At 40.6% G+C, this 20936-nt stretch overlaps 1 protein-coding gene across 1 annotated transcript in view; it reads left to right on the top strand.

The window, feature by feature from the left end:
• The window catches only part of RP1 (RP1 axonemal microtubule associated), a 195451-nt gene that overhangs the window by 165502 nt on the left and 9013 nt on the right, over nt 1-20936 (top strand). Inside the window, exons 21-26 of the mRNA XM_075214421.1 lie at nt 541-692; nt 4932-5086; nt 9881-9939; nt 10575-10619; nt 14045-14208; nt 19315-19534. Of these exons, the coding sequence (XP_075070522.1) occupies nt 541-692; nt 4932-5086; nt 9881-9939; nt 10575-10619; nt 14045-14208; nt 19315-19534 (795 nt within the window). The remainder of the gene's footprint in view (nt 1-540; nt 693-4931; nt 5087-9880; nt 9940-10574; nt 10620-14044; nt 14209-19314; nt 19535-20936) is intronic.

Below are 20936 nucleotides of genomic sequence, written 5' to 3' on the forward strand. Positions count from 1 at the left end.
AGCAAGGTGCCAGCCCTACTTCGGCCAACATTCATGAAATGAATCCTGTTTTATTTGATCATTGACCTACGTGTTACAACTTGGGATTTTTATCAGTTTGAAGAGAGAAATTAGTACATTTATTGTGGTCTGCTATGTGTAGATATCTTGTTTTATTGTCTGTTACTTACATTGGTTCTGATAGCAGAAGTGGTGCATACTAGGCTTGAGAGATAGGTAATTTGTTTATGGAGAAAGCCAAAGGAATCCATTGTTCAAGGAAATATAATAACATCCTTCTACTATATAAATAATTTGAGATCACCTTGGTTATAAAGATCATATACCAAACTTCATGCATGAAGATGGTCTTGCAGGGCAAGATCTATATAGATGTCTAAGAATGGTGTGATAGCATTGTGTGTTTGTGTTGCTATGGCGACTGTATCGGATGGGAGCTCGATATTGAACAAGGTTTTGTAAGAGGTGTTTTCTAGATTCTACAAAACTTTTGAATGTGCAGTAACTTTATATAACTTTATATAACTGCCTGTTTTCCAGTTGTGAAATATGAGATCAGTGTCTACACAGGACATTTGGAAAACGCCGGAACAGAGGATTCAGTTTATATTTGCATATTTGGAGAAAGGGGAGACTCAGGAAAAAGACTTTTATTCAGATCGGATTTGTTAAATCCATTTCGGCAAGGGCAGGTAATATATTAATTTTCTTTTGAATGTTGTTTTATTTGTCACTATTTATTATTCAGACAAGGTGGTCATATCCTAATATGCAACATTACCTTGTTATTGAACTAAACAACTGGGAACTATGGCTAGTTAAGTCATAACTATAAGCCAATGCTACGGATAATGGATCTCTTTAATTGGATAAGAGTAAAGTTATTTAAATTAATAGTTGATATAATATAATAGTTGATATAATATGCTTAAAATTATACAAAACATTTTGACATAAATGGATGTGCAATATTCAGAGAAAAGCAAAGCATAGATTTAGAGCATATGGTTCCACCGCTCAAGAAGGATTGGCAGTAAATAGTAGAGATTTTCACTGAACCCCGTGTTCTGGTTTTGGTTTTGGATCTGGATCAACTTCGTGTTTTGGTTTTGGCAAACTGTATACCTCTCTCCGGAGTCCTGACAAAACGCACAACACCTGTCTGCCACAAGTAGTGTTAAAAGTGACCTAATTTCACTCCTAAAAGAGTATTAAGAGCATAACTTTTGACAACAGCACAAACTACAGCAGACACAGATGGACTTGAGAGTCCTTCACTCCAGCAGGAGTGAGCTGCTCAACAAAGAGATGAGAAAGACCAGAGCTCAGGTGGTTTAGTGCAATTCTGACCTCCCAGGAGTCCGTAATGGTGCTGAACCCTAAGATTAAGGAGAGTGATAAGCCTGAAGTCTCCATCACTAAGTTTGAGAGAATGGCATCAGCCCAGGCCTGTGAGTTCATAGTTAATCCACCTCAATGGGGAAACCCAAATGGACTATGCGACCTTGGTGGCTAAAGATGCTGGGAACTATGAAATCATCAAAGCAGCTTTCTGACTAGTCACACCCAGAAACCTATATGCGACACTTTAGAGCTAAAGTCTCTTGTATGTCTGCCAGGCCTAGGGTCCTTGCACAATGGCTAACAATTAGCTACAAACCTTTCTGTGAGATGCTGAAGAGGAGATGGGACAATCCAGCCTGTTATTCACAACCCAAGCCTCGTGCATGGACCCCTCATGGTCCCATAAAGAGAACACTGCAATACAAAGGGAAGAATAAGAGATCAGTTAAAGGTTACTACAGCCCCAGGCATATCTATTGGAGCCAAAAGCTATGCCCCACTTTACTGGCTTATGAGGAACCTCAGCAATGGAGTAGCAAGCTCCCAGGGAGGTTTTTCACACCATGGTTTTCTAGACTCCAGTCTTACTTTCCCATAATCCAACTCAGGAATGAAAACTGCCCACTGTCTTTGGATGTGAGAAGTATCAGCTGATACAAGATGGACTGTTCATTTTGTGGAGGTCCTTACTACTGCCCCTATTGTACAGAGCCCACCTCTATTATAGGGACCGAATTCAGCAGCAAGAGGTCAGAGGGGTGATAGACTATGGTGAAGAGTATATCCTGGTTTTGGAAGTTTCATTGCCTTTCAAGAAAGTGTCCGATAAATGTCCCATCCACATTATATATGAGGATGCATGGTCCTATCTGACTGCTTAAATGCCACTTACCTTATGGGAAACAAATACTCCTCTAAGGGTGTGTATGTCCTTACTTGTTGGCTCATTTATCAATAACAGGTATTGAAAGAACTTAGCTACCCTCTGTGTAGTTCACTTTTCTGCTTACTTTTCCTATCTCAGATGAAAACCCTGATAAAAGCTAAGAATGGATCGCATGCACTGGGAATAGCAAGTCATTCTAGTGGAGTAGATTGTTGAATTATCTGACATTAATTAAAGCCTAAAATGTATTAAGCTTTTTCTAGCATGCATACATGATCATCTTAATATCACTTGGCACTTACACCTTACCTGTAGATGGTGCAAGTGATACACGTACCTTAGAGATTCCTACAGCTTGAATCTGACGCTTTGCACAGTTACTGCCCATTTCCTTCCCCATCCCACTCATGAAAACGTATGTTGTCTAAAGTGTCCTTTGCGTTTGAAGATTAATTGGATACACTTGCACTCTGTGGCTAATAGTACAGTTCTGGCCATGCGCTGGGCAATTTAATGCAAAATACGACACACATCGGTATTTTCGCTCCTTAATGAATTGGGCTCCTTTGTGCTTTTTGTCCTGACTGTCAGATGACAGTCCCCAAGCGCCAGCCTCTGACCCCTCTTATTTCCCTTCCTATAGGCTGGGATTTTTTTAATACACAGGGGTGTACTAAGTTAGCCCACTAGAACCCTCTTCTAAGTGGTACAAAGTCGTATTTGTGTTGTGGATTAAACCACTAGATACCCAGAGGTGTTTCTGCTATGCACTACCATGGCCAGACAAGTGACCAACAAATTGTTAGAACATTTTTTCAGAGTAGGATTATTGAGACCAAGGCATAAACTTTACGTCTCTTGTAGTTCAAGGGGTCCTAAGTCTACTGAAAGTCTGCACTGTTAGGATGTCAGTCCCCCACCCACACCCAGTTTATTTGTACGTTAAAGGCAATATTGAAAAGATTTATTACAAAACTACGACAAACTCCACCCCTTTCTCATCGTTGCTGTTCAACTGAATTTTTCCTGCTCAAGCTTTTATGTGTCAGAAAGCCTCAGGTATCCTAATTCTTTTTCAAAGAAAAGTGATAGCAGCAATGATTTAGGAATGAGAATATTTGATAGTATATTTTGAATAGGCACAGCGATACAAATTGCTAGTAAAAGCATATATTTTGACAGCACCAGATGCAAGGCTTTAATAAGGCAAGAGAAAAGCAAAGTGTAAAAATGTTCATCTTTGCTCTTAGCAGCTAGCACAATTCAGCACCAACTGTTTTAGGAGCAACAATACGTCAGCACTTACATCCTGTTTGCAAATAACACATACTTAAACTTGGTGATTCTGCTATAACGTTTTTAGTGCTATTTGTTATATTCCTACAATGTTAATCACATCGCTATTTGAGACATTTTTTTGACTACTTTGTAAGTTTTTTAAAAAGTTTATTTTAGCACTATTTACAACTGGCCAACACCAGCACACAAATTACTATTTACACATTTAATTATTCAATTTCTATTTGTTTTTTTTTATTGTATTTTGTAAACTAATTATCCCTCTATTGAAGGAATATACTTGTGGATCTTGTGTATACACATCTCTTACCAGACAGTGTGGCGGAAGCATTTCCAGATTTGCTCCTTTATCGAAGTACAGAGTATTTACAAAGCTGTCCCAGGTTTCACAGAATGTTTGTGTTTGCCTGTCTTTTTGTACAGATGCATCTAACCAATCCATAGGAAAGATATCAAATTAATTTTCCCTGAACAAGTTGACGGATGGGGAGGTGCACTGGATACACATCTTTTGAACACTCTTTTCCATATCATATATGATTGGTGAATGTCCAGCACCATCCACCAATAAGTATGTCAGGATCCATCTACTAAGTATAACAGAGGCCACATACCCAATAACTGTGTCACCTGGAGAGTGAAAGGGAGGCTGGGGAAGTTCTCTGGCCACTATAATTGTGCTTATAATAAACCACAATCAGAATGGCTGGGAAGCATTCTCTGCCTTTCACTCTCCAGGTGCAACCATCAATTGTGTGGCCAGAGGTAGTGTTCCCTTGCCCAGCCCACCTGCGCCTTATCGTGGGGGGGGGGGGCTTAATTTTGAGGAGGTCAGCCACCATCATCCCCTCACCAGCTCCCCCCCCCCCCACCCCCCTAAACTCTGAGGTAGTTGCACTCCATGAGGGATGCTGTTCCTTGCTTTACAAGACAGTACCTATGCTTCAGCCTTTCTCTCAATGCAATTTGTTTTTATCCAAGACAGGGCTGGAGTTTGCTCAAGGAAACTACCAACAGCTAGGAGTATAGTTAGTGGTAGGTGTAGGTATTGTGTTAGTCTACTGATTGAATTAAGCTTTATATTCTTGTCCCTTTGTTGCTCTGTTTAGTGTTTGTATACTTGGGTCTAGTAAAGCTGCTGATGACTGTCTACAGAGTACAGACACAACCCCTGCCCTACACAGGGAACATAATATAATACACTGAATTTAGTATTCCACCTATAAGGAAAAGCAGCAGTTTAAAAGAGAGAATGCCAGGCTTCATGTTACCGAATTCTCAAGTAGACCTGTAGACAAGCATAGTAGTATAATGGCGATGATAGCAATAGTAGCACAGGTAAATGAGCAGTGGATGTATTATGCAGGGATTCCTCACGTCTGACTTTGCTTTCATCCCTTAGGTTGATGTGTTTGAGATTGAAGCTGTGTCACTTGGGAAGCTACAAAGACTGCGGGTAGCCTGCGAGGCCAATCACAAGTCACAGTACTGGTATTGTGATAAAATAATCATCAGGGAACAGGGCGCGCTCTCAGAATATGTCTTCAATTGTGAAAGGTAACATTATTCACACCATCACAATTCTACTGCTTGCAAAATGCTGTATATCTGTATTCCCACAAGGAGAGTTTCATGTTTGATGTCAGTTTTATGGAACCTGAGCCCACAAATATTCCAGAACCTGTCTCACAATGAGGTTTTCTAGCAATATCGCCACTTTCATTTTCCTAAGATCTTACTGCCTGTCACATGGGCATTCATATTTTCAACACATTTATTTCTAAAGTTCAGAGTCAAACTAAACATTATCATTTTAACCCAACTGAGACCCACAGAGTAATATGTAATACCAAGCTTCCAGCTGCAAATCAAGGGAGAGATGTCTGTCTATAAAATATAAAGATGATAAATGCATATATATGCACATTTAGATTTAGATAAAATGATCATTACACATTTTGGGACTCACTTAGAGCTGGAATGGAAGCACGTAAAAACAGTGTCCTTAAGTACATGTGTAGTCAGATGCATTTAAAGATACATACAACTCAAAAACAGTAGCATTTTTGCTAGACGTATGTCAGGTGTAAAACCAGGGCCGGATTAACCCGAGGTCTAACTGGGCTATAGCCCAGGGGCCTTGGGCATCCAGGGGGCCCTTCAAAGTCCTCAGCAGCATTATTGATCGGTCCGGGGGCGGGGGCGCCCCCAGCCTGATCAATGCTGCTGAGCACTGTCAGTCCAGTCCTCCGTCCCCGGCGCTCAGTACTCTGCTTACTGAGGAGATCTCGCCAGTGAACTCTCGCGAGATCTCCTCAGTAAGGAGTTTACAGCGCGCAGGGGACGTAGGACTGGACTGACAGGTAAGCGCTTGGGGGAAGGGGGGCCCTGACGGGGGGCGGCGGGTGGCTCACATTGGGGGCCTCACGGGGGAATGGAGGCGCCCTTAGCCCGGGGGCCTCCATTCCCTTAATCCGGCCCTGTGTAAAACGTGTTTATTTTTAAGCCCCAAAATAGCGTAGACATGTGGCTTAGCAGTGTTATTAGTAAATGCTAAAGTGGCATTGCCTTATATGTACATAATATATGTAATGATGTATCTCAAACACAAGAGAGAATAGTGTCTTGGCAGTTATTAATAAATGCAAAAGTTTTATTTCCCATATACAATGTAATGAAATACAAACACGTGTCATTTTCACTTTTTAGAAATCAAATGTCAATCTTCTTTCCCACAGTAAAATAAAATGTATATACGAATATGCATACACATTTTTGACGCTTATGGAAATGCGTTAATCATGACAAACATTTGAAATGCCCAACTCGAAATGAGCCCCTTCATTGTGTAAAAAATGGATTAAATATAGTCTTTGATTTGTATAACGGAGTGAGGGTATCAGAAGTTTGTAGACATTTAAAATGACAGCAAATAGGATTGATGGCCTTGTTCTTCGACATGGCAACACACAGCTCAGTCTATCTCTGGTCTGTACATATGATATGTTGTCATGTTCAGGGGGGTTATTCTGTGAGTTGATACATTCATAAGTGTCATTTGCAGTAAAGATTCCCCAATGTGATCACTGTGGTTTCAAAGCAAATAGGTTTTATTCATATTAAAAGGCAGAGTTTGGCATATATATGCATGTGCCTGTTGGCACCAACACAAGCTTCTTTTAGAACGCTCTGATTTCCAAAGCTAAAGCTGAACAATTTTTATACACTGTACAGTTGTAAAAAGCAGTGACATCACAAAGATACACAGTTACAGTATTAAGGTCCACATCCATAGGTTGAAGGTTCTTGACCTCCCAAGAACTCAACGTGTCATTGGATGGTTCCTCTGGTCATTGTTATTAGAGATTGCCAGCTGTCCTCCTTCAGATTCCCTCCTCTAGACCTGTACAAACTGGTTCTTTTATGATGCCAGTGAACTGGTTATTTGGTGTATGGAAAGTGATATTTATAACTAGCGATCAAAAGCTGCATAAATAACACTGGAAACCTTCTCATGCAATTGCGAACAAAATGATACCAACTTCGACTTATTTGTATGTTGTTATTTGGAATAATAATCATTCGATTGCGTACTAATTACATTGCAACTGATTGTAGTGTACAGAAATTATTCATTAAAACATTCGTCCAAATATTAAATGCTTCTCTAGGCCAAAACTGGCATTACTATAACATTGAAGTTATAATGAGGATGACAAATAATGGAATTAATATAGTTATTATTATTATTATTAATAATATTTATTTATAAGGCGCTACAAGGCATCCGCAGCGCCGTACAGAGACAAACAAAATCACAATACAATGGGAGACAGCACAGTACAGTAAACACAGCAACTCAGTACGCTCAATGCACAGCTAGAGAGGGCGGGGAAAGGGGAGGGAGGATCCGAAAACGACGGGGCCCAAGAAGGGGGGCGCGGAAGACAGGGAGACCCCCAGGGGGGAGGAGGGAGCGAAAGTGGACGTGGGGTGGAGGACCTTTGAGGAGGAGGGCTAAGTAGCTGGAGAGCAGAGTTAGAAGTGGTGGAAACAGGAGGAGAGATGGCCCTGCTCAGAGGAGCGTACAATCTAAGGGGAGGGGTGGACAGACAGAGAGACGCAGGGGAGAGAGGGAGAGTAGGGGGACAGAGGCAGAAGATAAGGTAGGAAGTTAAGTGGGAGACAGAAAGGCTTTAAGAAAAAGATGGGTTTTTAGGGCCCGTTTGAAGCTGGACAGATTAGGGGAAGTTCTGATGGAGGGAGGGAGCTTGTTCCAGTGGAGGGGGGCAGCGCGGGCGAAGTCTTGGATACGCGCGTGGGAGGAGGTTATAAGGGGGGAAGAGAGGCGACGGTCAGAGGCAGAACGGAGAGGGCGGGATGGAGCATGAATAGAGAGGAGGGTGGAGATGTAGGGCGCAGTGGAGTTGGCGAGGGCCTTGTAGGTGAGTGTGAGGAGCTTAAAGAGGATTCTGAAGGGGAATGGGAGCCAGTGAAGGGCTAGGTAGAGGGGGGAGACAAAAGAGGAGCGGCGAGAGAGGAAAATAAGCCTAGCTGCAGCGTTAAGGATGGATCGAAGGGGATCGAGATGAGAGTGGGGGAGGCCAGTGAGGAGGAGGTTGCAGTAGTCCAGGCGGGAGATGATCAGAGAGTGGATAAGGCATTTAGTTAAATGTATTTTTGTGCAGAGGGTACAGCTGGTGTTAATTTTGGGTAGCGGTATAAAAGAGGGTCTTATAACAAAGGAGCACACTACTTATTATTGTCAAATTTAACATGTTCATTCAGTCTTCTAACCATCCACTGACCCTCCCTCTGTATGATGCCATGAGAAAAACTTCCCAAAGTTTGGTGTTAAAAAGTCTACAGACAAGAATACATTTCTCCTTAATTTACTGCTTCTTACTTCATTTGTAAAAAAAATTCTGTAGGCTGCATGTTAAAGTTTTAAAGTAAAATACCGTATTTCCCCATGTATAAGACGCACCCATGTATAAGACGCACCTTAATTTTGGGGCCCAAAATGAAAAAAAAGATGTATTACATAAAGTGGATGGAGTGATGGTTATGTTAAGGATGTTTAACTACTAATCAGCCCAACTACGGTAACATGCCTAATACTAATAGCCCATCTATCATAGTGACATGTATATGGTACATAACATACTACAAACACGCTGGGCTAAATTATCGGCGGTCAGCGGAGCTGCCGATCACGTGACTGACAGCTCCGAGACATCAGAGACTGTGGGAGGCGCCTGAAGGACCTGAAGGTTATTTTCCCTGAAACTATGAAGTGCAGATCGGTTCAGCGGGGACTCCTCTCTCTTATCCTCACACCAGGGATCATCTTCTTCATTCTGGTAAATAGCGCTGGTAGTGTATAAGACGCACCCTTTTTTTAGACCCAAAATTTTGGGGGTAAAGGTGCGTCTTATACATGGGGAAATACGGTAGTTGGTTGTCTGGTCCGATCCAATCGTTGTATTAAAAAGATAAACTGAGGTTTTTTGCATAGAAGCAGACTCCACTGACAGCCCTTCAATCCTGAATAGCACTGATGTCCAACAGGCGGAGTGTACATTTATACACGTAACACAAAAGAAAGCTAACAACAAGTCATACATAAATTATACAAAGAGTTAACATTGGTCCAAAATCAAAACCAGAACTATACACAGTGTTTGATTGCGTAATTCAGATGGTCATCTACACAGGTGTCTGTTTAGCTGGTGCCGAGCTGTCTGGGCCTCTCCCAGGTAAACAGTTTGAATATGTTGATGAGATTATGTATCACTCCTCTCCAGTAAGATGTTGTCCCTATATGGTCATGTAATCTTCTCTATCAGTCATTTTAGGTGTTGATTCTGAAACTAGATTGATAACTTACAGTGGCGGATCCAGGGGAGGGGGCAATCGGAGCAATAGCCCTTCACTCCCCCTCAGCAGGTGCGAGCTGCCTGCAGCTGCACACTATATTCTTGTCCCTATCGGCTGAGAGGCAGAAAGAGGTCCTGCCCGGCTGCTCCGACTGTGTTTAAAATCCTCAGCACCCTCCCCCTTGTGTCTGCCGACAGAGACATGCGTATATTGTGCGGCTATAAGCAGCCGCACAGAGAGGGCGGGGGGGAGGGGCACTAAACCCCCCCAAAGAAAAATTCTAGCTTTGCCCCGATAGCTTATGCATTGTTATTATAACTAATTAACATTATTACATCTGTGACACACTAGATAAATTTATATAACCAGTTATTATCGTTGCAGATCCTATTGATCATTTATTAAATCTATATAAAAATATTTTTAACTTTACCAAAAGATAACTTATGTCCATTTTACACTTTTTTATAGATGGCTCCCTTATATGTCTAAGGGTTCTCTTCATTCAGAAATCGAACTTCAAGTGCAAGGTAACATAATGACATCAGCAGGTATAACGGGTTCTTTAAGTCACATACTGTCGTAAGCAGTACTACATTGTAATGATGTATAGGAAATGTTTAATTGCAATGTAAATAGTAATCGCTCCTGCCTGTTATTATGGTATTTGAAAAATAAATGTTTCTATGTTGATCAATACAAAAATACTGAAAGTTATACACACCCGTCTTCATAGCAATTGAGATATATCAAAGCTACATACTACTCATTACGTTACTTGCAGGGATAATATCAAAACAACAAATACTTTCTGAAGAAATATCACAGTGGTAAAAAAAAAATTACATTTCCATATTAAGAAACACAACATGTTGTTAAACTAAATAAGGCTGATTTATTTTTTGCTACCAGTCTTCATCTATCTGTGTAGGTCCTCAGTACTTAAGTGGGCGGGAATAGAGCCAAACAAATTTGCAGAACATTCACAGCAGCATCAAGTATTTCAGTATATGAGTCATTCTGTGTGGGACAATGACCTGTCCATTTGTGTGTATATATGGAAGCACACGGACATAAAGAACTGATATTATGCTTTTTATGAATAGTTAATAGGATACAAGCAAAATATATTATTATACATTCTTTGTTTTCTTTATCTTTCTAGAAATAGAACAGTCTTCTGAAGTGAAACACCCTACTGAAATAAATGGTAAAACCCATCCAATTGACATTTTATATAGTACCATAGTTGGAAATCATGTATGTTTGTAGATGTCATCCTACTGAGTAAATCAAATGTAAGGTATCTTCAGATTGTGGTATGAAAATACTATTTAATGCTATAAAGTTATGAAAATGTACTTTCACTGAGCTTTATAATGACAAGCTATATTTTACTTAATGGTGCTGCTACATGGCGCTTGTTCTACTACTGCTATACTAATATAGTAAATTGTGGCCACACACAATTATTTTTCAATTGGCAAAACCAAAGCTCTTGGTATTAAGGGTGACATTATTTTGTTCTGAATTGTTTCTTAAAAAAACAATGATAATAGCAGAGATTAATTGTATTGCCCCCCCATTTGTGAATTCTGCATTTATTGTGTTTTTCACGTTAGTTGGTGTCTGTGGATGATTATCATTCCACCATGTACCTACTCAACTTCCCTTCATTATTTTTCCTGCTACTTTTCTCCAAATGTTTCTGCTCTCTCCAGCATCCTATATCTTTATCCCCAGGGGCGGATTGGGAATTTAAAGTGGCCCTGAAAAAAAGTCAAAGTGGCCCCATGTAGGTGGGGCCAAATAAATGGTAGGTGGGGCCCAGTATGTGTGTGTACCCAGTGTGTCTGCCCGTGTGTGTGCCCAGAGTATGTGTGCCCAGTGTGTGTACATGTATACGTGTGTCCTGTTCTTGTCACTTTCACCTCCTGTGGCTGCTGGTGTCTTTAGCTCAGTTGCTGCTTGTCTGGATCCTGGAATGTTGGAGGCCCTATTTGGAAAAAAAAATGGGTACATGAAATTAAGAAAACTCCAACCATCCCTGGCATTAAATCAATAGCATAATAATTTACTAAATAGCTATCCTTTCCCCAAACTCAGCACCACATTCAATTAATAGACCCCAAGCTTCCCCATCTTAAATTAATAGGTCTCACCAATAAATTAATTAAATTGCCCCACCATCACCGGACAAATAAAATATTACCCATTAAATGATTAGCCCCCACCTAAACACCACCATTAATTTAATAACCTACCTCCCACATTATATTAAGACCCCCCCAGACTATTTTAAGAACCCCCTCCCTTCCATCCCTCGCACTTAATATTAAGAACCCCTCCTCACACACTATATATTATATATTTTAAAAGCCCCCATCACACTCAGACACTATATTAACATACTCCTCCTTCCCTCACACACTATCTATATATTAAAAACCCCACCAATTACACACTGTATTAAGATACCTCCACCCTCCCCCCTCACACTTACACTTACCTTGTAACATCCGCTGTCATAGATGCAGACAGCCTCTCCTGCCGCTCTACATGTCTGGCTGCTTCCTCCTATAAGTGCTATTGATAGGAGTCAGATGGGATGGGCATCACGTGACAGGTGCCATCCCATGTGACTCCTGTCTGTAGCTCTGATAGGAGGAAGCAGCAAGACACAGGGATCCTCGCGGCGACCACATTAAGGAAGGTGGCTGGTCCCGAAGAAGGGGTCAGCTACCCATTACCAAACTGACCCCCTCCGCTAGCACCCATTTCAGGGGGAAGGGGACTCACAATTTCTTTTTTTTAAAAAAAAAAAAAACCAACCCAAAAAATACATTCAACGGCCTCCTGAGGCCAGCGGCCTACCGGGAATAGTCCTGATAGGTTGTATGGCCAATCCGCCCCTGTCTATCCCCTTTACTCTTTCTCCCTCCTTGCTCATCTGCATCCATGAACTGCTTTGTTTCCTGCAATTACCTCTCTCATCGACCTTACACAACCCGAAAAATCACATAATCACAAATCATCCCATGTCCTCCTTCGCACCCTTCCTTCTCATGGCTGCTGTCAACCTCTCACCTAAGCCTGGTTCCCGTGCAACCTCCACACTCTCTCCACCTCAGAACTTCCTTACCACTTCATACGTTGAGTCCCTCCAACCTATTCCACATATCTCTACTACCCTCCATCCTCTTTTTATATGTGCTCTTGAAAGCAAGATCTATTTGTAACAAACTCAGGGGACCCTCCCTCAGCCAAGCTCCCAAACATAAGGGTTATAGCACATTACAAATAATGGAAAGGGCAAGTATACCTAATAAACTGGCCACTCAATGTAAGCTCTGGATGGTCACTTACAGTTGGTATATCTTTGGATGCAGGAGCATATATTCAGGAAACTGCCATGATGTCACTTACTTGACTACTTACTCCTGCTCTGTCTGTGCTTCGGTCGATTGTGCTATATAGTTTATTTGCTTTCTGATCCTCTGTGGGGATGTGATCACATTTCAGACACTGGAAATGACGGCAGTTATCCTGACGATATGAAAATGTTGGCAAGCTAAATGCCGATACCTCCATTCTGGCGACAGCTTGAAAATGTCCACAGTGTGGCTGTCAACAATCACAATGTCTACAATATAAGAGCAATGCCGGAGGGTCCGGTGGCTATAGAGCTGAACCATCCGGCATTGCTCTTTTAATATCACCATTGTGAATGTCAAGAATGACACTCTGGACATTTTCATATCGACAGGATAATTGCTGACATTTCCAGTGTCCACATTATGTACCCAACCCCCTCTGTGTACCAACTCAGCTTGTCCTCAGATTGTTTTTATGACGGCAACCTTGACCTTGTCTTGTTTATTATTAGGAATCTCTGCTGCTAACCCTTGACCTTTTGTGAAGTTCAAAAACTGTTCCTACCCAGAAATGTTATAAAATTGTTGTGAACTATACAAAGACGTGCCCTGGTAGATTTAATCATTTTGGACCATAGGCCACTTTCTCTGTGTCGCAGCATAACACAACATAACCCAATATTGTATCCCTCCATGAAACCAACCTCCAGTGTATCTTATCTATATAAAATAATTAAAACTTAAATGATAATAATTCAGCCCTGTTTCAACCTATGTATCAGTGTGTATAATATGTAAATAATTATTTATATAAAAAATAAAACAATGATGTGCATGCTAAGCAGAGTGCAGCCCTCAAATCTTACCACCCGAGGAAAATCTGGTTATAACAAATGATTCCTCTCTTTAGAAAAATTTAATTTCCCTGAATAGTGATATCCAAGATTTGCCTAGAATGTAGATTTTCTTTGTTCAAGGGTTAAGTTGCATGAATAAGTTAGTTGTATATTTTTCTGCTATATAATTGTATGCAGTGCTGTACTTTAAGGTCCAAAATCACAGGAGCGGATGCTAGTATTTGAACCAGGATCTCTAACAAGTCTGTCTGTGTCATTATTATTCAGTCAGTGCACTTAACCGCTTTATAGCTCTTGTGTCTGTATGTTTTGTAATCAATGTTATTTGTCATCCTCCTATGACATTTTCACCTCTCTTTCTGCTAATTAGTATTTGCATACATTCCCTATTGCTTTCTTTTCAGAAGGAGAATGGAAGATCACAGTTGTAACTGGCAATCTCCCTAAAGCTGGCACTGATGCTACGGTTTTCCTTTATGTCTATGGTGAAGAGGCAGATTCTGGTCCCATTATGTTGGGATCAGGGAGTCATCAATTGTTTAATATAAACAGTGCCGACACCTTTCAGGTATGCAGATAGCGCAGTGTTTACAATTACATGTACATAAACACCTGGGTATAGCTCAGCCTAGGTAAAATTTAAGTGCTAAATATTCCTCTCTCTTTTTTTAAAAAAACATTTGACGTGGAAATGATTACCAGAGGCGATATTCAGTATAACTGGGTCAGATAAACTTTACTAGGGCAAGTGTTCACAAGGAGAAAACTTCCTCTGCTATAGACTTCTCTTAGCTGCACAGGATGTTTTCTACCTGATTCAAAAATCATACAGTGCTTTAGGCGGTATGAGTCTGATTCATTAAGGAAAGGAAAGCAAAAAAATGAGTAACTATGAACCTTGGCAAAAACCATGTGGGGACAGATTTATAATTGGGGTAGAGCATGTCCTAGATCAAGTTTTAATATCAGTGTAAAAATAAAGCTATCAACTATTTGTGTCCTACATGAAAAAACATCTAGTATTTTTCTTATGTGCAAAATTATAAACTCATTTGCAACCCTTGCAGAGCAACATGGTTTTGCCAATGTTCAAAGTTACTCATATTTTTTACTTTAATTTCCTTAATGGATCAGGCCCTATATGTGAGGCTAATGTCTTAAGGTATGATGGTTGGCCAAAAAAGCAAAATGTCTTTCTGGTTATACAGTTCATCTGTATGATTAGCAGATATTTACAACTTCTTAACAAAGAAGAGGAACGCATTACAAATATATAGCAATCTTTCAAAAGAACTTGAATAAAAAAACTACATATACAATGCAATTGCTCTACGTTTGGTTCCACAGACATTCTCTATCAGGATGCTACCTAACCCACAGACATTCTCTATCAGGATGCTACCTATCCCACAGACATTCTCTATCAGGATGCTACCTGACCCACAGACATTCTCTATCAGGATGCGACCTATCCCACAGACATTCTCTATCAGGATGCTACCTATCCCACAGACATTCTCTATCAGGATGCTACCTAACCCACAGACATTCTCTATCAGGATGCTACCTAACCCACAGACATTCTATATCAGGATGCTACCTAACCCACAGACATTCTTTATCAGGATGCTACCTAACCCACAGACATTCTCTATCAGGATGCTACCTAACCCACAGACATTCTCTATCAGGATGCTACCTATCCCACAGATATTCTCTATCAGGATGCGACCTATCCCACAGACATTCTCTATCAGGATGCGACCTATCCCACAGACATTCTCTATCAGGATGCTACCTATCCCACAGACATTCTCTATCAGGATGCTACCTAACCCACAGACATTCTCTATCAGGATGCGACCTATCCCACAGACATTCTCTATCAGGATGCTACCTATCCCACAGACATTCTCTATCAGGATGCTACCTAACCCACAGACATTCTCTATCAGGATGCTACCTAACCCACAGACATTCTATATCAGGATGCTACCTAACCCACAGACATTCTTTATCAGGATGCTACCTAACCCACAGACATTCTCTATCAGGATGCTACCTAACCCACAGACATTCTCTATCAGGATGCTACCTATCCCACAGATATTCTCTATCAGGATGCGACCTATCCCACAGACATTCTATATCAGGATGCTACCTAACCCACAGACATTCTTTATCAGGATGCTACCTAACCCACAGACATTCTCTATCAGGATGCTACCTAACCCACAGACATTCTCTATCAGGATGCTACCTAACCCACAGACATTCTCTATCAGGATGCTACCTAACCCACTGACATTCTCTATCAGGATGCTACCTAACCCACTGACATTCTCTATCATGATGCTACCTAACCCACTGACATTCTCTATCATGATGCTACCTAACCCACAGACATTCTCTATCAGGATGCTACCTAACCCACTGACATTCTCTATCATGATGCTACCTAACCCACAGACATTCTCTATCATGATGCTACCTGACTTTTAAAAGGCGGTGGAAAATGTAGTCACCTAGAAGTAACACTGAATTGTCAGATTTGTTTGTTATTACTTGTAATACTTATTTATCTTACATTATAATGCTTGCTAACATGTTATTACCGATTGATGTTTCTTTCTTTGTTTAAATGTATTATTTTAAATTATTTCTAAAATGAAGGGTAATATGCGGTCCATTTACAGGGTGGATGGCCCCACATGTGACTCTTGTAGTGCATCAAGTCCCCAGCACTGATTTAGAATGTGAAATAAGCATGTCTACGTTTACATGTCTTTAATTTAATTCTTTAATAAAAATCTTTGAAAGATTCTTACCTATTTATTTTCACCATGGCCACAGCTTAATGCTATGCCAGATTATGTTTTGGAATTCAACCAGATTCCGTTAAAATTAAAATGAGACTTAGCACATTGCCTGAGATGAGATCTTTCAGGAAAGTAATTGAGAAAACTGACTTCATTTACTGTTTGCTGTTATTTTTATGTGTGGCCTCTGCTGAGGCTGCCAATGCAGTCACTTAGGACGTGATCCCCTCAGGAGGTTCTCTTTGTATTTTCATTGCTGTCTCTATCGCTGTTCATCACACTTGATCCATTAGAAGTTGCTTGTACAGCTAAAACTGATGTATGCAATTTCCAGATTAAAAATAAACATACCGTTTTTCTAAGTATTTAAGGCACAGCTCTGTAACGTGAACAACCCGTTTACAAGGTAGTATTACTAACAATAATGCTAATATAAAGACAATACAACTGTTCTGGGAGGCCACAACCATTTTGACCTCTGGCTTTCCAACAAAATTGGGAGTTGTATAGAGATTTCTACTATGTTATTGTTATGAGCCGCGGCTCCCCGAAGAGCCGCCGCGACTCACTTCCGGCGGTCCCAGGCGTCCCGGCCGTCTCCATGACGACTGGGATGTCACTTCCGCTTCCTACGTCCCGGTTGCCTGGGCAACAACCGGGACACTCTAGCTCTACTGCCGCAGCGCCCGGCCAGCTGTCTTACAGACGGGCGCATGTGCGCAGAAAAAGATAACATACCTTTTACCTGTACTCTTTTACAGGAACTCTGTATAACCATATGTTCCTGCAAGTAACACATTACTATGGTTCCAACATGCCCTGTTTGTAGATACTGAGGATTTAGGAACAGAGATGCTTGTTTCATATATGTACTAAATTGAACATTTTACCTGGTCATTAATGCAGTAGGGAGGGGTCTTGCTGGCTCTCTCTCCTATTGGCCTCCCTCACTACTTAAGACAGTGAGGACAGAGCTTCACTGCCAGTTATAGCTCCCAGTGTAGCTAGGCTCCTGTTCCTTGTTTCCCTGCTACTGTGCTGTACACTAGGTTGGATTTCCCGTGTATGACCCCTGGCTTGTCTCTGGACCTTGTTGTATTGCCTGTGACCCCTGACCTCGGCTCGTTATCTGGTATCGCTGTCTGCTGCCGGCCCTTGACCTTTGCTTGGATCTCACGCTGCTGTGTGCTACTTCACGCTATCCCTGGGTTCTCCCCAGTCAGTGCACATTTCACGACCCTCCGTTTGTCTGCAGCCAAGTCTGTCCCCACCACTAGGGGCTCCAGTGAACACCAGACTTCGGAGCAGACTCCAGGTTTTGTCGTGCTGACTGGAGGGCTTCCTAACAGTTATTATATATTTAATTAAATCCTTTTTCTTTTTACTTATATTTTTTTACCCAGGCTCTTGTGCAAAGGCCTACACATTTCATTATCCACATGATATTGCTGCTCACAAGACTTCTCTCATGCTGCACCTATCCTCTGGCATACTCTCCCTCAATCTTGCAGACTGTTAGCAGTTATCTCTCTTTAGGGAAGCCTACCATGATATCTAGTTACTCTATCACTTAGTCCAGTTATCATTGCCTATCTTTCCCTTTTCCACATAATGCCATCAGAATACTGTTTGTATTAATCTTGAACATCTTCTATTGCCGTCCCTGAAGGTGTTCACCAGTTGTACACTCAGTACTCCTGAACACTTTACATTTGAATCCGAAACTGCGTAGCATGGCCACGGCTCTGTGTAACGTGGCCACTGCCACCTCTTGTGCCCACTGTGCCAATTAAGAAAAAAAAACCAATTTAGGAGATATGGTGAGAATGTCATGATTAGACCTTTTAATGACGTTTACTGTAGTAGATGACAGCAAGCGTGTTGCAGGATTTCCTGTCCCTTAGGGAGGTTGTAGAAAATATTCACCCCTTTTGTTGTCTGTTTTTATTTGTAGTTAACTAAGAAATAGATTTTAGTTGCTTTGTTTTTATTTCATAAGAAATTAGAATTACCTAAGGAGTCTATTGTAGGAAAATAAAATCTGAACAATGCCAATGGGAGAAAATACCTGTTATAGCCACTGTATAGGAACAGCTAGATTTATTTAAGAAACAAAACTACATTCAGGACAAAACTGACTTTTAATATGTAACTTTTTTATAACACATTCTATAAAAAAATGTCCAAAATAACTCATTATTTTGTAATTTTGTATAGAATTTTGTATTTTGAATTTGTAATACGTGATTCAATTTTACAAAGCAAACATATTATCATTTTTATATATATATATATATATATATATATATATATATATATATATATATATATAGTGGCAATGCATCCAAGTACAGGGGATATGTAATCATACATACTGTACCAGTCTCTGCCACATTGGGGCTTACCATCACTAGAGTACCTGGAGGAAACCAATGCAAACAAGGGGAGAACATACAAACTACACAGATAGGGCCCTGGTCATAATAGAACTAATTACCCCAGTGCTAACCACGTTAAATTAGCTCATCTCTGTTTATACAAAGTGAAGGCTCTTTGGCACAACACCACCACTCTCAGTATATTGTACACATGGAATACTATACAGCTTCTGATAAAGGTGTATATCAAATTTTCTGGGTTTGCTTGGATGGATATTCAGGAGATAAAAGAGTATAATATATGTATATCTTCTCATGTTTTAAGAAGGGGTTTCTCTACACGCCAATGCCAATGGTTTGATCAATCAGACCCCTGGTATCGAGGCCCTTCAAAATGACATCATTGTTTCTTTTATACCTCTTGCACAGATTTTATACAATGTTTTAGTTATGTTTTTGTGATTTTTAACCCTACAGATAAATTTAAAATATCTGCAGAATCCACATAAAATACGCATTGGGCATGATGGTTCAGGAGAGAGTCCAGAGTGGTATCTAGAGGATATAAAACTGGAGAATCTTTCCTCTGGCCAAGAGTTTTACTTACATGTATATCGATGGCTTGGAGAGAAACAAGATGATGGAGACACATGGAGAGAGCTGCCTCTATCAACAGATGGAACTGATCCACCACCGTGTATGTATTCTCAATTCTAGCTGTTTACTGTACAATAGATTGTGTATTCATACATACTGTATGTTTGACTTGCCAATTAATTCAGTGACTTGAAAGAGCCGTAGCTTAGCCAGTGGCCTACAGTGTGCTTGGTAACCCTACTATTAATAGATGTCCACACACAAAGAAGAAGAATAACTGAATTGTTAGCATGATATATAGGGAAGCAGCAGTAACAAGGATACAATTACTGCAATTGGAGTCTGGTGATAATGCAGCAGTCATCGAGACCACACTGAGACCACATCAGATCCACATGTACAAGTTCATGCTGTCAGTATATTGGTTATTGGAGTCCTTGGTGACCTCACCAATGTCTTTCTGCTGTTGCAGAACCTTAAGTATTATATGCCCCATATAGCTCTACCCAGAGTACCCCTAATGTTAGAGAATGTGTTTACATGCTCTAACATGAGCTTGAGCTTATATAATTAAATCTAAAACATATTTGTGATATAAAACAAAATCAAAATGATCTCCACTACTGGGAAAAAGAGTAAATATTTATCATACAGTACATTTTTACAAAAGCTTACAAAACCACTATTCAAGCACACACAGGCCTGTATAGTTGCAATGGATCCTCGGACCTTCATTGCAATTTATTTTTTATTATCTATTTTGTATTGATGGGGACGCAGACCCCGTGCTTTGGTCCTACGTCCACTTCCATAAGTTTTCGCCATAAGAATTTTTATTTTTATTGATTTATTACAGGCCTGTATAGTATCTATATAAATTATGGACGACGTAGAATTAAATGATGGAAATATAATTTGTGAGTAAAAGTAAGAAAAAAAAATCATGGAAGGTGTTTGCTTGTTTCGCCCTACTTTAAATTGAAACTCTCAAACCATATAGACACAGCAGAGAAATCCTTAATAAACCCCATCGGCATGTGCTATGATCATATGAACTATTAATATCTTCAGCAAAGCAATATTAATGTGATTACTGGAGTGCACCAAATAAGGACTAAAAGTCTAATTTATTACACCATTTTTATGGAAGAAATAAATTTCAGGGCCGGTGCAGGCGCCTGGGGCACCATAGGTGACCCCAACCCTCTCTGACACCCCATCCCCAGGTTCTGCCCAACCCCCTTTGCTACTTATCTTGTAGAGCAGGGTTCTGCATCTTCTGCACCTCAGACCAGGAGTATGGCGCTGGTCTATGACATCATAGTCCAGTACCAACATAGAGGAGCAGAAGCCAGCAGCTTTGCAGGTAAGATGCTGTCAGCTGCTACCCCTCTATATCAGTAGGGGGCACCACGGTGTTAATTATGTTTTAGAAGCCTCCTACACCCTAAAGCGCCTAGTGGTAGCGCTTAAAAACCATTAAAAAACATACTGTTCAAATA

This window comes from Mixophyes fleayi, chromosome 5 (genome assembly GCF_038048845.1).
Source record: "Mixophyes fleayi isolate aMixFle1 chromosome 5, aMixFle1.hap1, whole genome shotgun sequence".
NCBI lineage: Eukaryota > Metazoa > Chordata > Amphibia > Anura > Limnodynastidae > Mixophyes > Mixophyes fleayi.